Source organism: Panthera uncia, assembly GCF_023721935.1.
Source record: "Panthera uncia isolate 11264 chromosome B2 unlocalized genomic scaffold, Puncia_PCG_1.0 HiC_scaffold_24, whole genome shotgun sequence".
NCBI lineage: Eukaryota > Metazoa > Chordata > Mammalia > Carnivora > Felidae > Panthera > Panthera uncia.
In genome coordinates this window covers 24895869-24917934 of record NW_026057580.1, presented here as the reverse complement: position 1 = coordinate 24917934, position 22066 = coordinate 24895869, and the positions used below count along the sequence as shown (strand labels likewise).

General features: G+C 36.8%; 1 protein-coding gene across 2 annotated transcripts in view; it reads right to left on the bottom strand.

Moving 5' to 3' along the window:
* The window catches only part of PRIM2 (DNA primase subunit 2), a 342309-nt gene that overhangs the window by 158218 nt on the left and 162025 nt on the right, over window positions 1-22066 (bottom strand). For both annotated transcript variants that reach the window (XM_049652857.1, XM_049652858.1), the window contains exon 8: window positions 6851-6918. In XM_049652857.1, the coding sequence (XP_049508814.1) occupies window positions 6851-6918 (68 nt within the window). The remainder of the gene's footprint in view (window positions 1-6850; window positions 6919-22066) is intronic.

The window sequence follows — 22066 nt, the reverse complement described above, 5'->3', positions numbered from 1 at the left end:
AAAAAATAATTATAATCTGCCCCCATTCATTTCAAGTCTTGAGGTGGAAGGGTAAAAGAGGATACACACACTGTGGGGAAAGGCATTATTTCTAAGGAAAAAAAAATTCACACAACTAAAGTTCTCACGTGAGTTGAAAGATTTCCTCTCTAGTCTCACCTGTTCATACTTACTTGTTTTTAAGTGACATAATAAAAATCATCTTTAATATATGCTCTTGATAATCTAATACCATTTTAAAGTATAATCCCATGGGTAATAGAATTAGGTTAGCAAAGATATTTATTTACAATAAACTTCTACATTCACAAGAACATAGTCCAAGACCTTTATATATCTCCAAATTTAAAAATCAGTACATTATACAATTCACCCTAGAAAATCCAGTGATGTGAGGATGACAGCAAAGTCACGATGAGATGAGACCCATTAGATGACACATCTAATGATAGGTTCTTTACAGATAGCAGAGATAAAGATTTACACAAATTCTCTCTGGCATTTGGAAATTTAACTTTTTTTTAAGTCTAAGCAATTTTATTTCTTCCAATTGAGGAGTTCTTGGTATCACTTTTTAAAAAATAGTAAAGTCTTATGAAATCATTCATTCATTCATTTCTTTTGAGAAGGGAAATGTAGTACTTTTCATTAGAAAAATCAGGTTTCCTTAATAGTAAACATCTTGAGGTTCTATCACCAACCAAACTTTAAAACAGGAATAATGAGGGGTGCCTGGCTGAATCAGTTGGTGGAGTATACAACTCTCGATCTCAGGGTTGTGAGTTTGCGCCCTATATTGGGTGTAGAGATTACTTAAAAATAAAATCTTAAAAATTAAAAAAAAAAAAGGATAATGATAAAGGACCATCTGTCATGAATTGGTCTTATGGGATGAGATGGTCTGAATAAGAACTATAAAAAGTACTTTGTGAACTCCAGCCAGTGTGATTTCTTGGTCCCATCTCCTCCTACCTCTTCTAAAAACTCGCCCCTTCAATTATTTTCTCTTAGTTCCACAGACTTCATTTCCCCCTTAACCTGTATATATTCACCTTTCCAATCTTAAGGAAAAATACAACTTTCTCCAACTATGAAACTCATGGATATTGTCTACTTTTTTCCTTGCTCTGCCAAGAGTAGGCTACACTCCCTTGTATTTCCACAGCATAATTTCTCATTTACTTCTGGACTCTTCACAGGAATCAGAATGGCATCTGCACCACTACAATGTTGTAGCTAAGCCACCAGTGACTCCCACATGCCTAATCCAACTGACATTATATAATTCTCAACTGACTTTTCTATGGCATCTGACAATGTTTACCATTCCTTTTTGAAATCTTTCCCTTAGCCATCTTTGATCCCGTTATCCCTTGTGTTCCTGTTTCATTCAAGATTCCTCATTACTTTTCACTGGTTTCTTTTTTAATTCACCTCCTACCTTCATCACTGCCCATTGCAAGTCAGTTAAACACTGATGTTCTACATATGAGTTTTATCCAGGACCATGTCCCCTTGTCATTTTATACTCTCTCCCTGAGTGATATCAACCATTGTCCTGATTTTACCCACCACCTAAACAGTGATGATTAGCAAATGAGTCTCTCTCTGGTGTAAACCTCACTCTTAAACTGTGGTCTCTATTTAGCCACTTACTAAACATTTGCCCCAGAGCTCCACAGGCACCTGAAGTTTAGAATGTCTTAAACTACCAAACCTATAATCTCAGCAACCATATTCATTCCCTAATCCCCTTGTCTTCCTCTATGCTCCTTCTTCATTAGTGACAACATCAGCTCTCAAGTGAGAGTAAAGTTCAGTCCAATGTGAGTACCCACTGGGAGCCACTACTGTGCAGGAAGTACAGAATCCAAAACAAATCACGACTCTACTATTTAAGGAAATAATTCCATGAGAAACACAGTTAAAATAATAAAATTATGTATTTTGTGTTTAATTCTATTAGAGATGTTTACAAATTTTGTGCCATATTTAAGTGCCTCTCAAATGAAGTAAAAACTTTAAACTCCTTGTGAACAGAAAATGGGCCTTATGTTTTTATTCCAAGCTTATAACAGGCACTCAGTTGCTGATGAATGGATGGACACTACAAATGAATAAAAATAAGCTTGTATTTCCATAAGACATTGAAGCAAAATGTTTCTCTATGCTTAATTTAACTTTTAACTAGAGAACTAGGTTAAACTAAAAAAAATGGACACATCACTTCAACATCCTCAGAATAATATATATTGTTAAGCAATATCCTAGATTAGTAGGTTGGCAAAGTGTTACACTAATTCTCTTTTGAGTGTCTAAGTCCTGTAAAAAGGATTTGAGAATTTCTCTGTAGTGCTACTTTAATTTTTACAGGTATTTGTATCATCTCCCAAATTAGTTTTATTGACAAATTTAATTAAAATGCAATTCATCATTCTTCTTTGATCATTAGAGGCACTAAACAAAATTAGACCTAATAATGATCTCAATCTCAACCTCCTAACGTCTATCCCCCCTAGGTAACATCTAAACTATACAGGTCATGCAAATCAATGATGATTACTATTTTGTAACAAGATTATCATTAGAACCTTTCAAATCAAATAGCATTATTTCCTATTTTAACCTAAGCAAAAGAAAGGTAAAAAGAAAAACATTACATTTAGACACCCAAAAAAGACAATTCAATATGCTTGAAATGCATATCACAAGGTTACTTTCTTTGTACAAGAGAAAGTGTCAAACTATGCACATCAGCTGCCACCCTACATACAGACGTCTCTGACATGGTAATAAAATGAGAAGCCATTTCATTTAATAATGATAAAAAAGAAACATCAGTTGGTGCATATTACATGTAGCATCTAGCCCTCGTTGCCTAGCAACCAGTCCTGAATGAACTCTGCTGAGAATGAAAGGCCTAAACGAATGTACAGTTTGTGCAAGTTTCAAGGACTTGAAGAGATGTGTCAGTAGTTAATCTAAATTCTAGTTGACAATTACCATACTGAGGTGGAGGAAGAAGAACCCATCATTATTGCATAAAATCAAGCATTAACTAAAGGTGAGATTGACATTTAGGTTTATATCTTCTGAACCAGGTTTTATACCGGAAAAAATGTGGCAATATGACTTACAAATTACAAAAACATCATGCAGGAAACAAACAGAATATTGCTGTTATAACACACATTCATTCATTCAATGAAACACATAATGAACACCTATCATGTGTCATATACTGTCCCAGCACTGGAAATAAAAATTTGAAAGTCACCTTACAAGCTCTCAAGCAGCCCATACTATAATGGAGTCATCAGAAAGTAAACAAATGATTACCACATTATAAGTTCTGTAATACACAAGTAGCCATGGGGATATTATGAAAACACATATTAAAAAACATCAGATTCAAACTGGGGGGAGTGGCCTGGGAACTAAATAGTCAGGGAAAACTTATCAGATGAGGTAACATGGGCTAAGTCTTAAAGGACAAGCAAAAATTAGTTAAGTTACTGAAATGAACGAAGGGGAGAACATTCCAGGCAGATGGAAAGATATTCTCAAGGGCAGAGAGGTCAACAACAGCAAGCTGTATTAGAGGAACTTCAGGCATTTGGTGGCACTAGAAGTTAGGGGACCAGTACTAAAAGCATCCAAAGAGACACAGCAGGCCCTTCTAGAAGGACCTCACATGCCACTCAAGAAGTTCAGACTTCCTTTGCAGTGAAATTGGGGAGACAGAGAATGATTTTAAGCCAAGGAATAATATAATTCTGGCAATCGTGTGAAATATTTTAGAGGGCAAACAGGGCAACAAGGAAAATATAGAAGAAGTTACTACAACAATAGAGATACTCAGGAGACAAAATCAAGAGATTTGGATGGGCAGGAGAGGGAGGTTGGGGAAGCAACTCAAACATGATTCAGTAACAGTGCTCTAGGAAATGCAAAAACTGTGTACAGTATTCATGCTAGTCAATCCAATGAAATGTCAGTCTGAACCATTCTCAACAACAAAACAATTATACAGAGGTTAAAAAACGTAACTTTTCCTTCCCAGAGAGAAGAGTAAGAGAGGTGGGAAAGAGAAAGAAGTGAAAAGGAGTAAAGAAAATTAAAGAGCACTAACAGATACTAGAAATTAATATCCATCTAAGTTTCTGAATGAGAAGTAACATTCTAAGTTTTAAAAGAATAAAAAGTTGGTAGCTACACTTGTGGGGAGCACAGCATAACAGATAAACTTGTTGAAGCATAATGTTGTACACCTAAAACTAAGGCAACATTATGCTTCAACTATATTTCGATTAAAAAGGTGGGGAGGGGGGATTAGATGAGAAGTAGGGCCAATTTTCTATAACTACGTTTTTATCCATTCTCACACTTCAAACATGTGCCCAAAGTTTATTTACATCCTATCTACTGAGTTGCCCACTCTCAATAACATCCATCCTAGGGTCAGGTAAGTCAAAATATGAAGTGGGGCCCAGATTAAAATTGCTCTGGTCACTATTAATCTATTTGATCTGACTCCTTAAAATATTAAAGCCAAATCTACTTTACATGTTACAATTCAAAGGCACAATTAGCAAATGCTTGGATCAGTATCATTTTCAAATTGTTACTCATTCTTTAGCTCAGAAATCCACTGTTTTTGACATTTCTCATCTACTTTTATGATGACATTTTATCTTGCCCTGGCCTTTGGCAGAAAACAATGTAATTCTAACTAAATAATTATAGAATTGTATTTTTTAAAACAACAATCAGACAGACTTCTTGAAACATATTTTCCAGAATGTTGTGTGATTAATGGATACCATATCAGTTTTCAACCCCTGACAAATAAGCAACTGAGATTCAAAACACATAAAAATTGAGAAAGAAATCTTGTAAAGCCATACTTTGTGCTGTTTGATACAACAGCAGGATCCTGATCTCCTTTCATTCTCAATGAATTCTGTCTAACTGAGCTCTGTGCAAAGGTAAATCCCAAAGACATTAATATACACATTTATACCTAAGACAAATATGTCAATTATGACAAGCGTTTAATTCACCAATATGTACTACTTGGATTTACTGAAAGCATTTCCTATTTTTCTTTTACTTCTCAAGCTTTACTTCTGATTTGAACATTTTGCCTTTTGTCTGTTAGAAGCAACAGAAAGAGGAGTAAAATCTTGAAACAGAAATAGGTTGTGAAGAGACAAACAGAGATCAAAATGGAATAAATTAGGGTGATTCAGGGTTGTTGAATGAACTTGGGAAGTGTGGGAGGGAGGGAGGAAAGAAGTCACATACAAACAGGTTGTTTAGAACAGAAGCGGGCTGAGCCATAGTTATGTTATTGGCATTAAATTCAAGAACTAAACTCTCTCAAAACAGGTTAATTGAAGAGAACTGGCAATTCTGGTAACCAGTGCAAGCAGCAAGAAATTGGCCCTCAAACTTACTTTGTAATTCATGACATGTTTTGTTTCTATCGTTGGAAGGGAAGGGAAAGCATGTGCTGTCAACATGTGAATTCCACACAATCTAAGATAGCACAGTGATATATAGCCATTTAATAAAAACTTTGTCCCTCTATATTTAGGTCCCTTGGACACACTCAAAAAGAAAAAAAAAAAGAATAAAAAGAAACTATAAGATGTTTGCCTACATAAAACTTGAAAACATAGGTATGATGGATAATGCACCATTTTCAAAAACCTTCAAGAAAAAAATGTAATAACAAATACACCTCAGAATTACTATCCTTTACATCTAAAATATGTAAGATCAAATAAAATCAGGAGATTCTAACAACACATGAACAAATATACAAATAGTTAATTCTACTCCAAAATGAAAATGGATAATAAAATGTTTTAGGATCATTCTTACTAAGAATCAATGAAATGTACTTGGTCACAATAGTATCCTCTGTGATTAACTATTAAATTAGCAATGGTTTTAGTTGTCCTCTCTTCTTCAGGGTACAGTAAAATGGGCGATCTTGTATAATATAAAAATATAAGCAGAATAAGGTTTTTGAAAAGTACATATACTTAAATCTTTAAAATGGTTCATATGCCTTGACAAAGTAATTGCACTTCTGAGAACCTATGCTAAGAAAATGATAAAAAATACAGACAAAGATTAACATATGGCATTTTTTACACTAGTGAAAAGAACTGGAAATGATCTAAATGCCCCCAAAAGGATGAATAAACTACAGTACAGTCATACAATAAAATAGCATGCAATCACTAAAAATAATGTTTTTGAAGAGAGGCTAATAACAGAAAAGTCTTGCATTTATTTTAAAATGAAAAAAAAACAGCAAATTTAAATTATAATTTCAACACTAGGTTCCAAAACAGCACAGAAGGAAGTATTACTTCTGAGTGGTAATGATGGGTTTTTACTTTCCCTTTCCTATACTTTCTAATTTTTTAAAAAATAATGAGAATATATTATTCTTGTATTTAGAAAACAAATCCTTCCTATTTCATCTATCCCCAATAAAATTGTGGGGGGTCCCAGAAGTATGCTTTCACTTTGCATGTAAATAGCTCATTCCGTTGAGATCTTTCTGTAGTTAGTCACCTCTGCTTGTTTTAACTTCAACTTATCAACTAGTTCTACATACTTTCATGGAATTAAAAAGCTTCGAACAGACCCCAAAGTCAAGGGTAGCAAGTGTATTATATTAAGAACTTCAACTTGCATCACAGAATTAAAGCAAGGAACAAAAACTGTTAAGTTTTTAGTAACTGAAGGGGTTTTAATCACTTTAATACACTTTGCCCACTTTGATGCACTTGCAATCATAAGCATAAGAAGGGTTATGTCATCTTATTACCTGAGATGGTTAAGCAGAGGCTGAAGTCTCTCATCTGACTGCACAGCAGGCAAGGACCTGGCTGTTAACTAAAAGCAGAGAACAGGGTTAGTAAAAACGGCAAAGATCAATTACTGAACACATCTGAACACTAAATGCAAAATGGGGAGAGGGGGTACTTAAAATGTAAGCACCATTTTTTTCTTTTTTAAATTAAAGAATTGCACAGAAAGATGACACATGTGAGTAAAGCTAACTACATGGCCCTAAGTTTTGCAGGGTAGGTCACTGAGTTTAGAAGTAAAGAAAAAAGAGGTAAAGCAAAAAGAATAACGGAAGAATATCTTGAGAACATCTTTTCATGAGTTCATGAGAAAACTTCTAGTTATAAAAATATTGTCTTTGTAGGTGCACCTGGGTGGCTCAGTCAGTTAAGCGTCTGACTTTGGCTCGGGTTGTGATCTTGTGGTTCATGAGTTTGAGCCCTGCATTGGGCTCTGCGCTGACAGCTCAGAGCCTGGAGCCTGCTTCGGATTCTGTGTCTCCCTCTCTCTCTGCCCCTGCCCCACTTGCACACACACACACACTCTCTCTCTCTCTCTCTCTCTCTCTCTCAAAAATAAACAAACATTAAAAAATTAAAAAATATACATACATTATCTTTGTAAATAAAAATGGAAAAACTTCTAAATTTACAGCAACCAACCTTGTAGCACTGAATCGTGGGATGATGAAGAAACTGGGGAGAGGAACTTTCATTTATAGCTAAGCCACTGTGAAATTGGTTACATGCAGAATTGGTTACACACACACACACACACACACACACACACACTCTCTTTTTCTCTCTCTCTCTACCATGTACTCCTTCATTCTGATAACCACATTACTATAAGAAACCAAGAATATCTTTTAAACACACAGAAGCAACTCAAAAGTATTTAATATTGACAACTGACACCAAACTGATCTAGAAAAGAAAATGTAAGATTCAAAGCCTTATTGTTAAATATTATACCTCAGGTTGAAAGTGTATCATGAAAATGTGAGCCTCTGCTATACTTTATTGCAATATGAATTATATCTCTATGTATCTCTCATTCCTTTCTGTTCTTAAAAGAAAGCCCTCTTATACTATATGAATTTAACTCCCCCAAAGTAAAAACATTCATCCAAAGCAACCAGAGAGCCTGAAGTAGCCTTAATAAAACACCAAAACAAAAGTAAAAGATTTCTTCTAGATCCTATTATGTCAATATAGATCTTGAAATGTACCAGTGAATTATTTGACAGTTCACAAAACAGAACCTTCCTTAAGGCAAACGACAAACTGAAAGATAGCCTTTGCTTTTATACAGGGTATCCTTTCTAATTATTTCATACATTAATTAAAATGTTCTAAAAACAAAACACATTTAACTCATAACACCTAACTTTCAGTATTATACAAGTAAAATAAAATCACTTTTAAAACATCTAATATATACCATGCTTGTGGGGAAAAAATGTTGACCAAAATGCCACATGTGAAGTCATTCTAATTAAATCATCTAATTAATAATAATGGAGAGACATTCCCACTTTGGGACAAGAGTTAACACAAGTCAACAGTCATCAACTAATTTAAAATAAAGTGAGACCGTCTGCTGCAAATTTAGCATAGCCAAAAGACTCTCAGTATCTCTAAGAAATGTTAAATCTATACTTCATGACATAAAATGTATGTTTTATAAGGTTTTATAAACAAAACACTTTTGGGGCACCTGAATGGCTCAATCAGCTAAGCATCCAACTCTTTTTTTTGTTTTTGTTTTTTCATTTAAAAAAACACAGCAGAGAGCCTGATGGCAAGGCTCAAACTCATGAACCACGAGATTATGACCAGAGCCGAAATTGAACGCTTAACCGACTAAGCCACCCAGGCACCCCACATCCCATTCTTGACTTCAGCTCAGGTCATGATCTCACGGTTTGTGAGTTCAAGCCCCACATTGGGCTCTGCACTGAGAGTGTGGAGCCTGCTTGAGATTCTCTTTTTCTGCTCTTCCCCAAGTGTGTACTCGCTCTCTCTCAAAATAAATTAACTTAAAAAGAGCCAAAACTTTATAAACATAACACCTTAATACACACGATATCTGCTAGTGTCAAATCCCTTAATAAAATATCATCTAAGAGACTGCATGGCTCAGAACCAGAGTTATGCTCAAAAAAGAAAATTTATCTAGATATTTCAAAAGTGAATTTTCTGAAAACAGATGGAGAAGACAGACTGGGCTTTTTCAGTTACTTCTGTCAATCTACATAGCATGCTTTCTAACTGCATGCTATGCAGAAACTGTCTTTTCTAAATGAAAGCAAACAAAAACACTCCAGTAACTGCAATATATTTCAAAATATATTGTTCATTCCATACAGAGAAAATTTCTCAACTCAATGCTATCATAATCTTAGCCTTCATTTCCTTTTTCCTAAACTATTAATACATCTCCACTCACTGTTGTTTCTGCTTCCACTCTTGCCTCTTCCCTAATTTATTCTCCACACAAAGGCCAAATTGAAATTTTCAAAATGAAAGTTAACCATTCCCCTCATTAAGCTGAAGTTATTACACCTGCTCTTTCATTAGACATTCTAAAATGTCCTGTTGAGCCACACTGCTGAAACACTGGGCACAGGATGAGTGTGACTGACGACAAGCACACTTCAGAGATACTGCAGGTTCCGTTCCAGACTAACATAATAAAGCAAATATTGCAAAAAAAAAAAAAAGTGAATCAAGTAGATTGTCTGGTTTCCCAGTGCACATAAAAGTTATATTTACACTATATTGTAGCCTATTAAGTATGCATGGCATTACGTCTAAAAAAAATGTACTTACTTTAGAAGTACTTTACTGCTAAAAAATACTAACCATCCTCTGAGCTTTCAGCAAGTCACAATCTTTTTGCTGGTAGAGGGTCTCACCTTAATGTAGATGGCAGCTGCCTGATCCAGGGTAGTGTCTGCTGAAGGATGAGGTGGCTGTGGCAATTTCTTAAAATAAAAGAGAAGTCTGCCACATCCATTAACTCTTCCTTTCAGGAATGATTTCTCTGTAGCACACAATGCTGTTTGATAGCATTATACCCACAGAAGTTCTAGGGTCAATCGTCTAAAACCCTGCCGCTGCTTCCTCAACTAAGTTTATGTCATGTTCTAAATCCTATGTTGTCATTTCAACCATCTTCACAGCATCTTTACCAGTACCTTCCATTTCAAGAAACCACTTTCTGTGCTCATCCATAAGAAGTAGCTCCTCGTTTGTTCAAGTTTGATCATGAGCTTGCAGCAATTCAAGCGCATCTTCAGGCTCCACTTCTAAGTCTAGTTCTCCTGCTATTTCCAACACATCTGCAGCTACTTCCTCCACTGAAGTCTTGAACCCCTGAAGTCATCCATGAGGGTTGGAATCAACTCCTCCCAAATTCCTATTAATGTTGATATTTTGACCTCTTCCCATGAATCACAAATGTTCTTAATGGCATCTAGAATGTTGAATCCTGTCTGGGTTTTCAATTTACTTTCCCAGAACCATCAGAGGAATCACTATGTATGGCAGCTACAATGTCACAAAATACATTTCTTAATTAATAAGACTTGAATGTTGAAGTTACTCCTTATATATTGTATTGGCAGGCATGAAAACATTAATCTTGTTCTATATCTCCGTCAGAGCTCTTGGGTGAGCACTGTCAATGAGCAGCAATATTTTGAAAGGAATCTTTTTTTCTGAGCGGGAGGTCTCAACAGTGGACTTAAAATATTCAGTAAACCATGCTGTATACAAATGAGCCATCACTCAGGCTTTGTTGTTCCATTTACAGAGCACAAGGAGAGTAGATGTAGCATAATTCTAAAGAGTCCTAGAATTTTCGAAATGATAAAGAAAGAGCATTGGCTTCACCTTAAAGCCACCAGTTGCCTTAAGGCCTAATAAAAGAGTTAGCCTGTCCTTGGAAGCTTTGAAGCCTGACACTGACTTCTCCTCCCTAGCTATGAAAGTCCTAGATGGCATCTTTTTCCAATATAAGGCTGTTTCATCTATGTCGGAAATCTGTTGTTTAGTGGAGCCACCTTCATTAGTTATCTTGGCTAGATCTTCTGGATAACTTGCTGCAGCTTCTACATCAGCACCTGCTGTTTCATTTTGCACTTTGATGCTATAGAGACAGCATAGTTCCTTGAACCCCATGAAACAACCTCTGGGAGCTTCAAACTTTTCTTCTGCAGCTTCCTCACCTCTGTCAGCCTTCACAGAATTAAAGAGAGTTAGAGCTTTGCTCTGGATTAGCTTTGGCTTAAGGGAATGTTATGTCTGATTCAGTCTTCTATCCAGATCATAAAAACTTTCTCCATACAGCAGTAAGGCTGTTTTGCTTTTATCATTCATGTGTTCACTGGAGTAGCACCTTTAATTTCCTTTGAGAACTTTTCCTTTGTATTCACAACTTGACTGGTACAAGAGGCCTAGCTTTAGGCCCATCTCAGTTTTTAACATGCCCTCCTCACAAAGCTTATTTCTTTAAAGTGAGAGACAAGTGAACACTTGTCTCATCTGAACACTTGTAGACCATTTTAGAATTATCAACTGGCCTAACTTCAAGATTGTTACACATCTCAGGGAACAGGAAGGTCCAAGGGGAGAGAGAGACAGGGGAATGGGTGGTTGGTCAAACACAACACAGAAAACATTTATCAATTAAGTCTACTATCTTCTGTGGGCACAACTTGTGGTGCCCCAAAACAATTACAATGGTACCATGAAATATCACCAATCATAGATCATCATAACAAATATAATGATAACGAAAATGTTTGAAACATTGGCAGAATTACCAAAAAGTAACATAGAGACAAAGTGAGCTAATGTAATTTGAAAAATGGCACCGATAGACTGGCTCAATGCAAGGTTGCCACAAACCTTCAATTTATTAAAAAAACGCAGTATCTGCAAAGCACAATAAAACAAGATATGCCTGTATACAGTTTCTGCCAATTGCACAAGACACAACGGGAGCATAACAGGTAGAAATCTGCCATAGCTCCAGTCTCTGGAACACATATACTTAATGATTTGACTCCCATCTCACCCCTTCCCATTCCCTACAACTTATTTTCAAACGTCTTAATCACTGACAAGAATAATTCCTCAATCACTGGTCAATGCTCTGAGTAAAATTATTTCAAGGAAGATTTTGAATCTTCCAAAGGTTTTTGCTTTCAACTTTTAAAACAATTAGCATTTTCAAAAAGAGCATGTCTCTCTTCATGGTAAGCAGATGAGGTTATAAAGCTCTTTCCAAAGCTCTTTAAAGCCATCTGCTGACCTTTTGCTGACAGAACATAAACCTCATTTTAGGGACTGCTGGCTCCATCATTTCTTCTGAAATTTCTTTCTGAGCCTAAGTAGCTATGAGTTCATTACCTGGACTATGAAGGGCACTGCATCCCCAGCACTGGCATAACAGATATTTAATAAATATTAATGTGTCACAAATCCAAAAACTTCCAAGTGTATAACTCCATGCAAATATATCCATATCTACATCTCATGGTTAAAGCTTTTCAAATTCACGTTTTGTGCAAAACTAAATCTAAATCAAAACTGAATCACAACTGTCAGCCTTACAAAAAAGCAATACACTATCATAAGATTTTCAACATTAAAAACTTTTCTCTATAACATGAAATGAATAATTGTCTAGTTTAAATAGGCTTTGGTTTGCACATTTTGTTTGTTGTTTTTAATTAAAAAAAAAATACAGCAATGTCCTTGACATGTAACAATGAAAGAGAAGGAAGATCTATCACAGTTTATATCTGTGATGGCTAAATGGGCTGTTTGAGGTGGGGATGTTTCATGGGAACCATAAAAAAAAGTTGGCATAACATATACTTTATTTCTTATTACTATTGAGAGGTTGGGGTGAGCTGCCAGAATGTCCTTTCATTATTAAGAATGCATCTAGTAAACTGAATTAACTAATGCAAAGCTTGTGTGGTTTTTAGACAAGTATAACAGATTACTGATTCTTTTTTTTTTTTTTTTAACATTTATTTATTTTGAAAGAGGGAGAGCACTGGAGCAGGGGAGGGGCAGAGAGAGAATCCCAAGAAAGCTCTGCACGGCCAGTGCAGACCCCAACGCTGGCCGAACCCACAAACCATGAGTTCATGACCTGAGCCAAAGTCAGATGCTTAACTGACTGAGCCATCCAGGTGCCCCAAGATTACGGATTCTTAAAAAAATGTCATTTTAACGGTCAGTATCACTGAGTATATATAGCATTTTGCACTATATGTAAGTACAAAAAATAAGGGATTCTGCCATCTAATAACTCTCCTTTTAAAAATGTTTTAAATGTTTTATTTATTTTAAGAGAGAGTGACAGCATGTGTGCATGCATGCACGCAAGTGGGGGGAGGGGGAGGGGTGAGAGACAGGGAGAGAGAGAATCCCAAGCAGGCTCAGTGCTGTCAGCACAGAGCCCAATGCAGAGCTAGATACAACAAACTGTGAGATCATGACTTGAACCAAAATCCAGAGTCAGATGTTTAAACAACAGAGCCATTCAGGTGCCCCTAACAATTCTCCTTTTAATGCCAATAAATACCACATAGATTCAAAGGTACAAAACACCAGAGAAAGTCTGCAGGCATGTGGTCCAACTTTGTCACTATACTTCTGAGGAAACCAGGATCTATTTTTTGTTTTTTTAATGTTTATTTATTTTTGACAGAGAGAGAGACAGACAGAGAGACAGACAGAGACAGAGCACTAGTGGGGGAGGAGCAGAGAGAGAGGGAGGCAAAGAATCCGAAGCAGGCCCCAGGTTCTGAGCTATCAGCACAAAAGCCCAGCATGGGGCTCGAACCCACACACTGTGAGATCATGACCTGAGCCAAAGTCGGATGCTTAACCAACTGAGCCACCCAGGTGACCCGGAAACTGGGTTCTTTAGACCATAAGCAGCTAGCTACCACACTCGTGTAGAACCTGTGCTAGCTCCTGAAATCAGCATCCACACGGTAGACAGCACTCTCCACGATTCCCAGCAAATCACACTACAGCTGTAAAGCAGTCAAAGGCCCTTGCCTGATCCCAGTGTGATTCTGTCTCCTCTTATTTCCTTCACTTTTCAGAACAGGGCAGTGCTCTTCAAGAACCACCAACCCATAAACTTTCAGTCTTGAAGATTCCCAAATTTTGCACTGAAGGCTCCTTAGCATTATTTGCAACTTGGCTCAAATGTAACTTCCGCCCACAGGCCTTCCCTAATCACTCGTGGTAAAGCAGCACCCTCTCTGCAGGTATTGTTACTCAGTCATCTCACAACATTCATCACTATCTGAAATTGTGCTTGTCTTTCTCTTACTTGTGTCTTTCTCTTCCCAAAAGAATATAAACTCTGTCTATTCTGTCTTGCCCCCCACTTTTCCCCCACTGCTTAAAACGGCATATGGTGTGGCATACAGTAGGCACTCAATAAATACTGTAGAGAAGATGAAAGATTCACCTCGCTCAAACATTTCCAATGGAACCATGAGCTTAGAAAAGTCTCCCCTAGACACTGGCCTTTTTGGTGTTGCCTTTCTCAAGTTTTCGTAAGTAAATATGACCTATCAACTAGAGGGACCACACACATTTCTCTTTTCATTTCTAGCTGACTGGAGTATCTTAAGTCCTCCTTTTACAACGAGGGGAAGCACTCAATGCAGTTGAAACTATAGCTCCCTAGTTCAAAGGAAACAAGTAGCCCAAAAACACTAGTCCAGGGGCACCTGGGTGGCTCAGTTGGTTAAGCGTTCGACTTCACTCAGGTCATATTTTCGCGGTGAGTTCCAGCCCCACATCGGACTCTGTGCTGACAGCTCAGAGCCTGGAGCCTGCTTCAGATTCTGTGTCTCCCTCTCCCTGCTCCTCCCCTGCCTGCACTCTGTGTCTCTTTCTCTCTCAAAAATAACATTAAAAAATTAAAAATAAATAAATAAATAAACCAGTCCAAAAAAAAAAAAAAAAAAAAAAAAAAAAAGTCCAAAACTCAAATTATGGGTATACTGTAACAGTAATCTAAATCTAAATACTAAAAAGTAATCACGACATAGTTCCTTCCTTCTAATCTATGTCTTTTGATGTGGGTTTTTTTTTTGTTTTGTTTTGGTCATTCAATAATAGCTATAAATAAAACAAAAATGTCTACTAAAATATAATTTTCCCAACAATACTGAAAGTTTAAAACATACATCAAAGTTAAAAGTCTTCTACAGTGAACACCCATTAAAAAACCATAACCTGGCAAGACACATCCGCTTCAAAAATTTACAGAAAATGAGTCAGGAACAGTGTACAAGTGATTCTATTCAAATACAGCTCACTTAGATGTAAAAAAAAAAAAAAAAAAGTCCTTTGTCATTTATGTAAATTGTTACATAATGAAGGAGCTATGTTAAACAATTTTCAAGATACTATTGTTAACTAAATGGGATGCACTTCCTGGTAGAGAAGTTATTTTGAAAGGAGTCTTAAAACACTTCCAGCTCAAAAGGACACAAAGTTGCAAGAAAATTTAAATTCAAATAGCAATTAGAAGATTAATCTACTCAAGGATGGAAACCATAGATATAAAGCATGCTTGGCTCTCCTATCTTTTCAAGAGTAAGGCAAACACACAAATATTTTCTTCTGAGACTTTCCACTCAAATCAGATCAGCATGGAAAGAGTAATTTTTAGAATTATGATCCTGGAGTTAAGTACATGCATACATTTATTCTGCATACATTTGTGTTTGAAACAGTTCAAGAGAGGAAAGTAAGGCTGAGTGATTTTCTAGCAGTATGAGGAACTGTTTGTAGGTGAGTGATCCAGGTATCTAAGATAAAGAATCCAACTATGATAGAAACAGTGGCAAGGAAGTGGAAAGGAAGACATGAATGTGAGAAGTATGAAGGAGGTATACTCCGCATAATTTTATGCCTAAAACAGAAGCATATGCTATAGAGGACATCTAGGCAGGTAGATTATTCTATTAACTGCAACATAGTAGCTATAGGAAGAGGAGGTTGGGAAGAAGAAAGGCAATCAAGTGTTTTGGCATGCTGAATTTGAGGTGCTCCTGAATACCCAAGTGGCAACTGAATATGTAGAGCTAGAGCCCAGGAGAGGATATGGTGTTAAAGATATAAATTTAGGTGTTATCAGCAAGTAAGTCACAGGTAAAATCATGGACTGGCAAAAAAAGCCAGGGATTACACATAAAGCATGATGTCCAACTGTTATTCACGAGTAGGTTATAGAGCCCAGTGTGGAGGGTTCATTCCAAGCTACAACCTGGAAAGAGGACTGATTGCCAATATCTGCTCTGGATATGGAATGGGAGATTAGAGGTTATCTGCCTGGTGTGGGCTATCCCTAGTGGGAGTAATCAGAAAAATAAGGAATTTTGCCAATAGACTTAAAGTTTATAACACTGATTCTGAGAAATTACAGATTTACTAGAGAGAGGGAGAGAAAGAAAGACAATACAACCAACAGCTCCTTTAACTCTTTCAATAAACACCTGGAATAAATGAATTACAGTTTGTAAATGAAAATGTTCCCTAAGGAAAGCATTCTGCCTCCAGCTGTGAAGCTGGTGCTCTTAACAAGTTAAAGGAGGCTGTGCTATCAGCCAGTCGTTATTTTGAAGCAGAATTTTTAAAGGGCCCTGTAGAAAGGGGAAAAAGAAATCATGATTTTCTTCTTCAAATGATGGGCATGAAGGGAAGGAGCAAAAATACACAAGGAGCTAAACTACATAGGTAAATACGGTACATGATTCTTTAAGAGTCAACAGACATTTCAAAAACAAAGGTGACTCAATCAGTTGAAAATGAAGAACAAAAGGGTGGCTTCATTTTAAAATAATAAATCCCTTCTTTCTGGACGACTCGCCCAACACTGGCTAAATTAAAACACATAAAAATGACAAGAAAACAATGCTCACTTGGAAAATATTGCTCAATTTTGTTCTCTGGGGTTCTACCCTCTACCACTGATTTCACCTTCCTTACAAAACTCAAGAGGAATGACAATATGCACTAATATCAAAGTTGTACCTTAAAAGAACTCCAAGATAGGTAATCAGCACGAGTTAGACCTTTCCTTTCATACAATCTTGTTCTGCTCAAAGAGGCAGAATAGTACTTACTCTCTCTTCCAGTGATATTAGGGCAGTGGCATTTATATATATCCACAAATGACAAAGACACCAAATTTAGTGTTTTTTGTTCTGGTTTGGTTTTTTACTTTTTTACTTTTAATAGACTTTATTTTCACAGCAATTTTAGGTTCACAGCAAAACTGAGAGGAAGATATAGAGATTTACCATGTACTCATCTGTATAACCTCCCCCATTACCAACATCCCCCATGAAACTGGCACAGTTACTACAACTGACGAATCTATGTTGACAAACCCAAAGTCCATAGTTTACATTACGGTTCACTCTCCGTGCTATACATTCTATGGTTTTGGACAAATATATAATACATGTATCACCACTTTAGTGTCATACAGAACAGTTTCAATGCCCTAAAAATCCTCTGTGCTCCACCCATTCATCCCTTCCTTTCCTCTCCCCTCTCCTCCCCAATGCCTGGCAATCACTTATCTTTCTACTCTGCTGTCTCCTTAGTTTTGCCTTTGCTAGAACACTGTAGGGGCCACAGGCAGACCACCCCAAGATGGGCCACTTGGACATAAACATTATGTTGAGTTCAAAACAATCAAAACCCAGCAGATTCAGGAAAAGCTCTTTACTTCCCCTTCAACTGCCTGCGTATACTAGAAAGAGAGTTATTAACAGTGATTCCTCTTTACCTAAGAAACTTCCCTACCTAACAGGGCAACCTTAGTTTTGCAAACATCTCCTCACCTTCCTGCTAATGGTTTCCTCCCCTATGTGTCCTCAGACCATATCCATCTCCTTAGGTCATACAAGCAGTGCGTTGTCACGCTGTCTTCAGAATTTCCATGTCCATATCGATTCCCCATACATATGCTATTAACTTGAATTTTCCCCCATTGATCTGTCTCATATCAGAAGGACCCAGAGGGAAAGAAATCCTTCCTCCCCAACAATATCACATAGTTGGAATCAGAGAGTATGTAGCCTTTTCAGATTGGATTCTTTCACTTAGCAATATGATTTTAAGATTCTTCCATGTCTTTTCATGGTTTGATAGCTCACTTCTTTTTAGCATTCCATCATCTGGATGTACCATGGTTTACTTATCTATTCACCACCTGAAGGATGTCTTGGTTGCTTCCAACTTTTGGCCATTATGAATACAGCTACTATAAACATCCACGTGCAGGTTTTGTGTGGACACAAGTTTTAAACAGGTGTGTTTTTAAATTAAGAACAAGTGGGAATGCTTTTCAAAATGCCTTCATAGTCTCATTTCATACAAGATTTGAGATGGCTTCCACTGCACCTTACTTCACCCAAGAATACCAACTCAAAATCTAGAATACTAACACTTTTCTAAATTGAAGATGCATATATTATGCTTATACCTCAATTCTAAGAGATAAAAATTTATAGGTTGAAAAAACTTTTTTGAAATCTAAAGGCAACAATTTACTTAAATGGAGGCCTTACAGCAACAAAAGATATAGCTCTAGAGAGCACAGGTTGCTGAACAGAACTATCACTTTTATTACTGGGACCAAGGCAGATGCCAAGTAAAATTAACTTTTAGAAGCAGCTGCTCTTTTAACTTCATTGATGTTAACCAATGGAAAATCCTGTTCTTTTTGAACTCCATTTTCTTATAATAGCAATGGATCCCAATTACAAATCCCAAACTGTGAGAACCCACATTATATTCCCCCTTCCTCCTGGAACCAAGTTTGTTGCCCAGTTTCATGTTCCCCTTTGGCTGCCTGAGATGCTGTTCATCACTAATCCTAACACTCTAGTGCTCAGATGCCCACAGTACTTTCTGGTTTTCACTGGGCTCACACACACATTATCTTACTTGATCTTCAAAACAGACTTGGTTTCATCAGTACAATGCTTCAGTACATGAAAATTTCCCTATCAGGTAGCCTCAAACATGATTTTCAATATGTAGGCTCTAAAAACCAACCAACAACCTTGTCAAGCAAAACGCATAGATTTCATTTGAGCTCTAAACATGCCCAAGTAGTTTAATTGCCAAAGAATATTAAACAGTGCAGAGTTAACAAGATATTTCCAGTTCAGGGGTCTGGATGATATGAAGAACTGAGAGAGTAAACCTGGGAATAACGCAAGCAGACATCCCAGTGCTGATTTTTTATCATGAAACCTATGGTGTGAAAAGAAGCTTGTTATTCAGAGGCTAACCTAAGCACCTTACTGATGCTCTACATCACTTAGAAATGTAAAACAATTGCTTGAGCAAGGAAAAAAAGGTATTAAGAGATATGCAGTGATAAATGTACATGGATCACTGGATTTTCTTCCATAAAGTAAAACACCCATAAAATCATTTTACTTCTAAAATACTCCAATAATTTTGGTTCAAAATTCTCAAGCTACTATAGCAAGCAGTTTCACAATTAGACTTCTCACAAGCCAAACAAAGATCTGGCAAGTGGAATTTGACACATTTTGTTTTTCATGTTGGCACCCAAGAGATAATGCATTGTCAAACTTCTGTTTGTCTTCTTAAAGGACTGCTCTTGTGGAGGCAACAGCAAACACAGCCAGCTCTCTTCATGTTTTTACTACATGCAGGGCATTTTCTTAGAAGTTCTATACAGACTGTTATCCTCACAATATCCCTAAAAGTGATATTATCCCCAAGGCACATGAGGGCTTCATAAACTGTTCAGCCAAAGACACCTGGAACACCCAAGTAAAGGGAACAGGTGACCTCTGTGTCCTAAGCACCAAATTTTTTTTAGCCTCATGTATTTGTCTTACATACTCATCCAAAATTTGCATTTGATTCTAGAACCTGTCCTTCTTGGTTTTACTATAGAGATGTTTACTTTACCATTGAGTAAAACAGTACCATTACTGTCCTAAATATACTTTTTACATTCCCTAATATATCTAGTCCTAAATATTTGGCCATCCTAAAGCTTTAGAAAACATAATATACCACATCTATACTCTTTACAGCTTCCCTGAGAGAAATCTCCAGTGCTACATTTGCGATAGGGAAGTCAGCTGAGAGGATTCTGGCCCCTGCTGGATTTCACTGGCCACATTCTCTCTCATTTTGTATAAGTACCACAATTACACAGAGACAGAACTGACATTTGTTCAGCCATAAATCTTTATATGCAAAGACTCTAAAAATCACTTAAGTTCCTAAATTTTTCATTCATTTAATAAATTTGTGAGGCAGTAACAGAAGTTCTAAAGTTCCTTATTCACTACATTTTCATTCATCATTTCTGTCTCCCAAAACATCTATACCATATTTAGTTAAATTTACATCTTTCAAATTCCCATTTAATGTAAGAAATACACTTATCTGGGTTTTCCACAACCAAACTGTTCCTTTTCTGTTTGTTATTTGTAACCATGAATCTTAGGCAAAATATTATGTGGAAGTTTTTCATAAAGCTTCCTAAATATGCACATAAATTGTACTATATGCACTGAAATTGCCAACTGCATCTATAGGCTTCTAGTAAATGTTTAAAAGACTGCCCAGACAGAAGAGTGGCTTTCATAGTGCATGCTATTTATCTTCTTTAAGTAGTACAGTCCACAATTCTTTAAGTTCCTGCTGAGTCTGTTTCCTGGTATAAATGGCAGACATAAGCTACACATTACATTGGCAATCTTATCTCCATTCTAAATATTACTAAACAATGTACCACTGCTGATACTGGAAATTTTAATTAAACATAATCCATTCTGCAGTACACTTACATACTTAAATTTATTAAATAATCTAAAACTAATGTCAAAGGGTCTACAATTATGTTTATTAGTAAAGTGGAGACACACACAAAAGATATGTATGTCTAAGTACATATTTTAATTTTCTACAAGAATTCTTTTTCCGTTGACATGGACTTGTACTAACACTTGGAAGTAGAGATAGAGCAATAGGGAGTGTAGTAAAGGGGGTGGATAGTATCTATCAAAATAGCACCCGCATTCTTCACAGAGCTAGAACAAACAATCCTAAAATTTGTATGGAACCAGAAAAGACCCCGAATAGCCAAATTAATCTTGAAAAAGAAAACCAAAGCAGGAGGCATCACAATCCCGGACTTCAAACTGTATTACAAAGCTGTATTCATCAAGACAGTATGGTACTGGCACAAGAACAGATACTCAGATCAATGAAACAGAATAGAGAACCCAGAAATGGACCCACAAACATATGGCCAACTAATCTTTAACAAAGCAGGAAAAGACTATCCAATGGAATAAAGACAGTCTCTTCAGCAAGTGGTGCTGGGAAAACTGGACAGCGACATGCAGAAAAGGAACCTGGACCACTTTCTTACACCACACACAAAAGTAAACTCAAAATGGATAAAAGACCTAAATGTAAGACAGGAAGCCATCAAAATCCTCGAGGAGAAAGCAGGCAAAAACCTCTTTGATCTTGGCCGCAGCAACTTCTTACTCAACATGTCTCCGGAGGCAAGGGAAACAAAAGTAAAAATGAACTACTGGGACCTCATCAAAATAAAAAGCACAGGTAGCCTACAGAATGGGAGAAGATATTTGCAAATGACATATCAGTTAAAGGGTTAGTATCCAAAATCTATGAAGAATTTATAGACACTTCTCCAAAGAAGACATCAGATGGCCAACTAACACATGAAAAAATGCTCAATATCTCTCATCATCAGGGAAATACAAATCAAAACCACAATGAGATACCACCTCACACCTGTCAGAATGGCTAACATTAACAACTCAGGCAACAACAAACAGATGTTGGCAAGGATGCAGAGAAAGAGGATCTCTTTTGCACTGCTGGTGGGAATGCAAACTGGTGCAGCCACTCTGGAAAACAGTATGGAGGTTCCTCAAAAACCTAGAAATAGAACTACCTTACAACCCAGCAATTGCACTATTAGGTATTTATCCAAGGGATACAGGTATGCTGTTTTGAAGGGACACATGCACCCCCCATGTTTATAGCAGCACTATCAACAATAGCCAAAGTATGGAAAGAGCCCAAATGTCCAT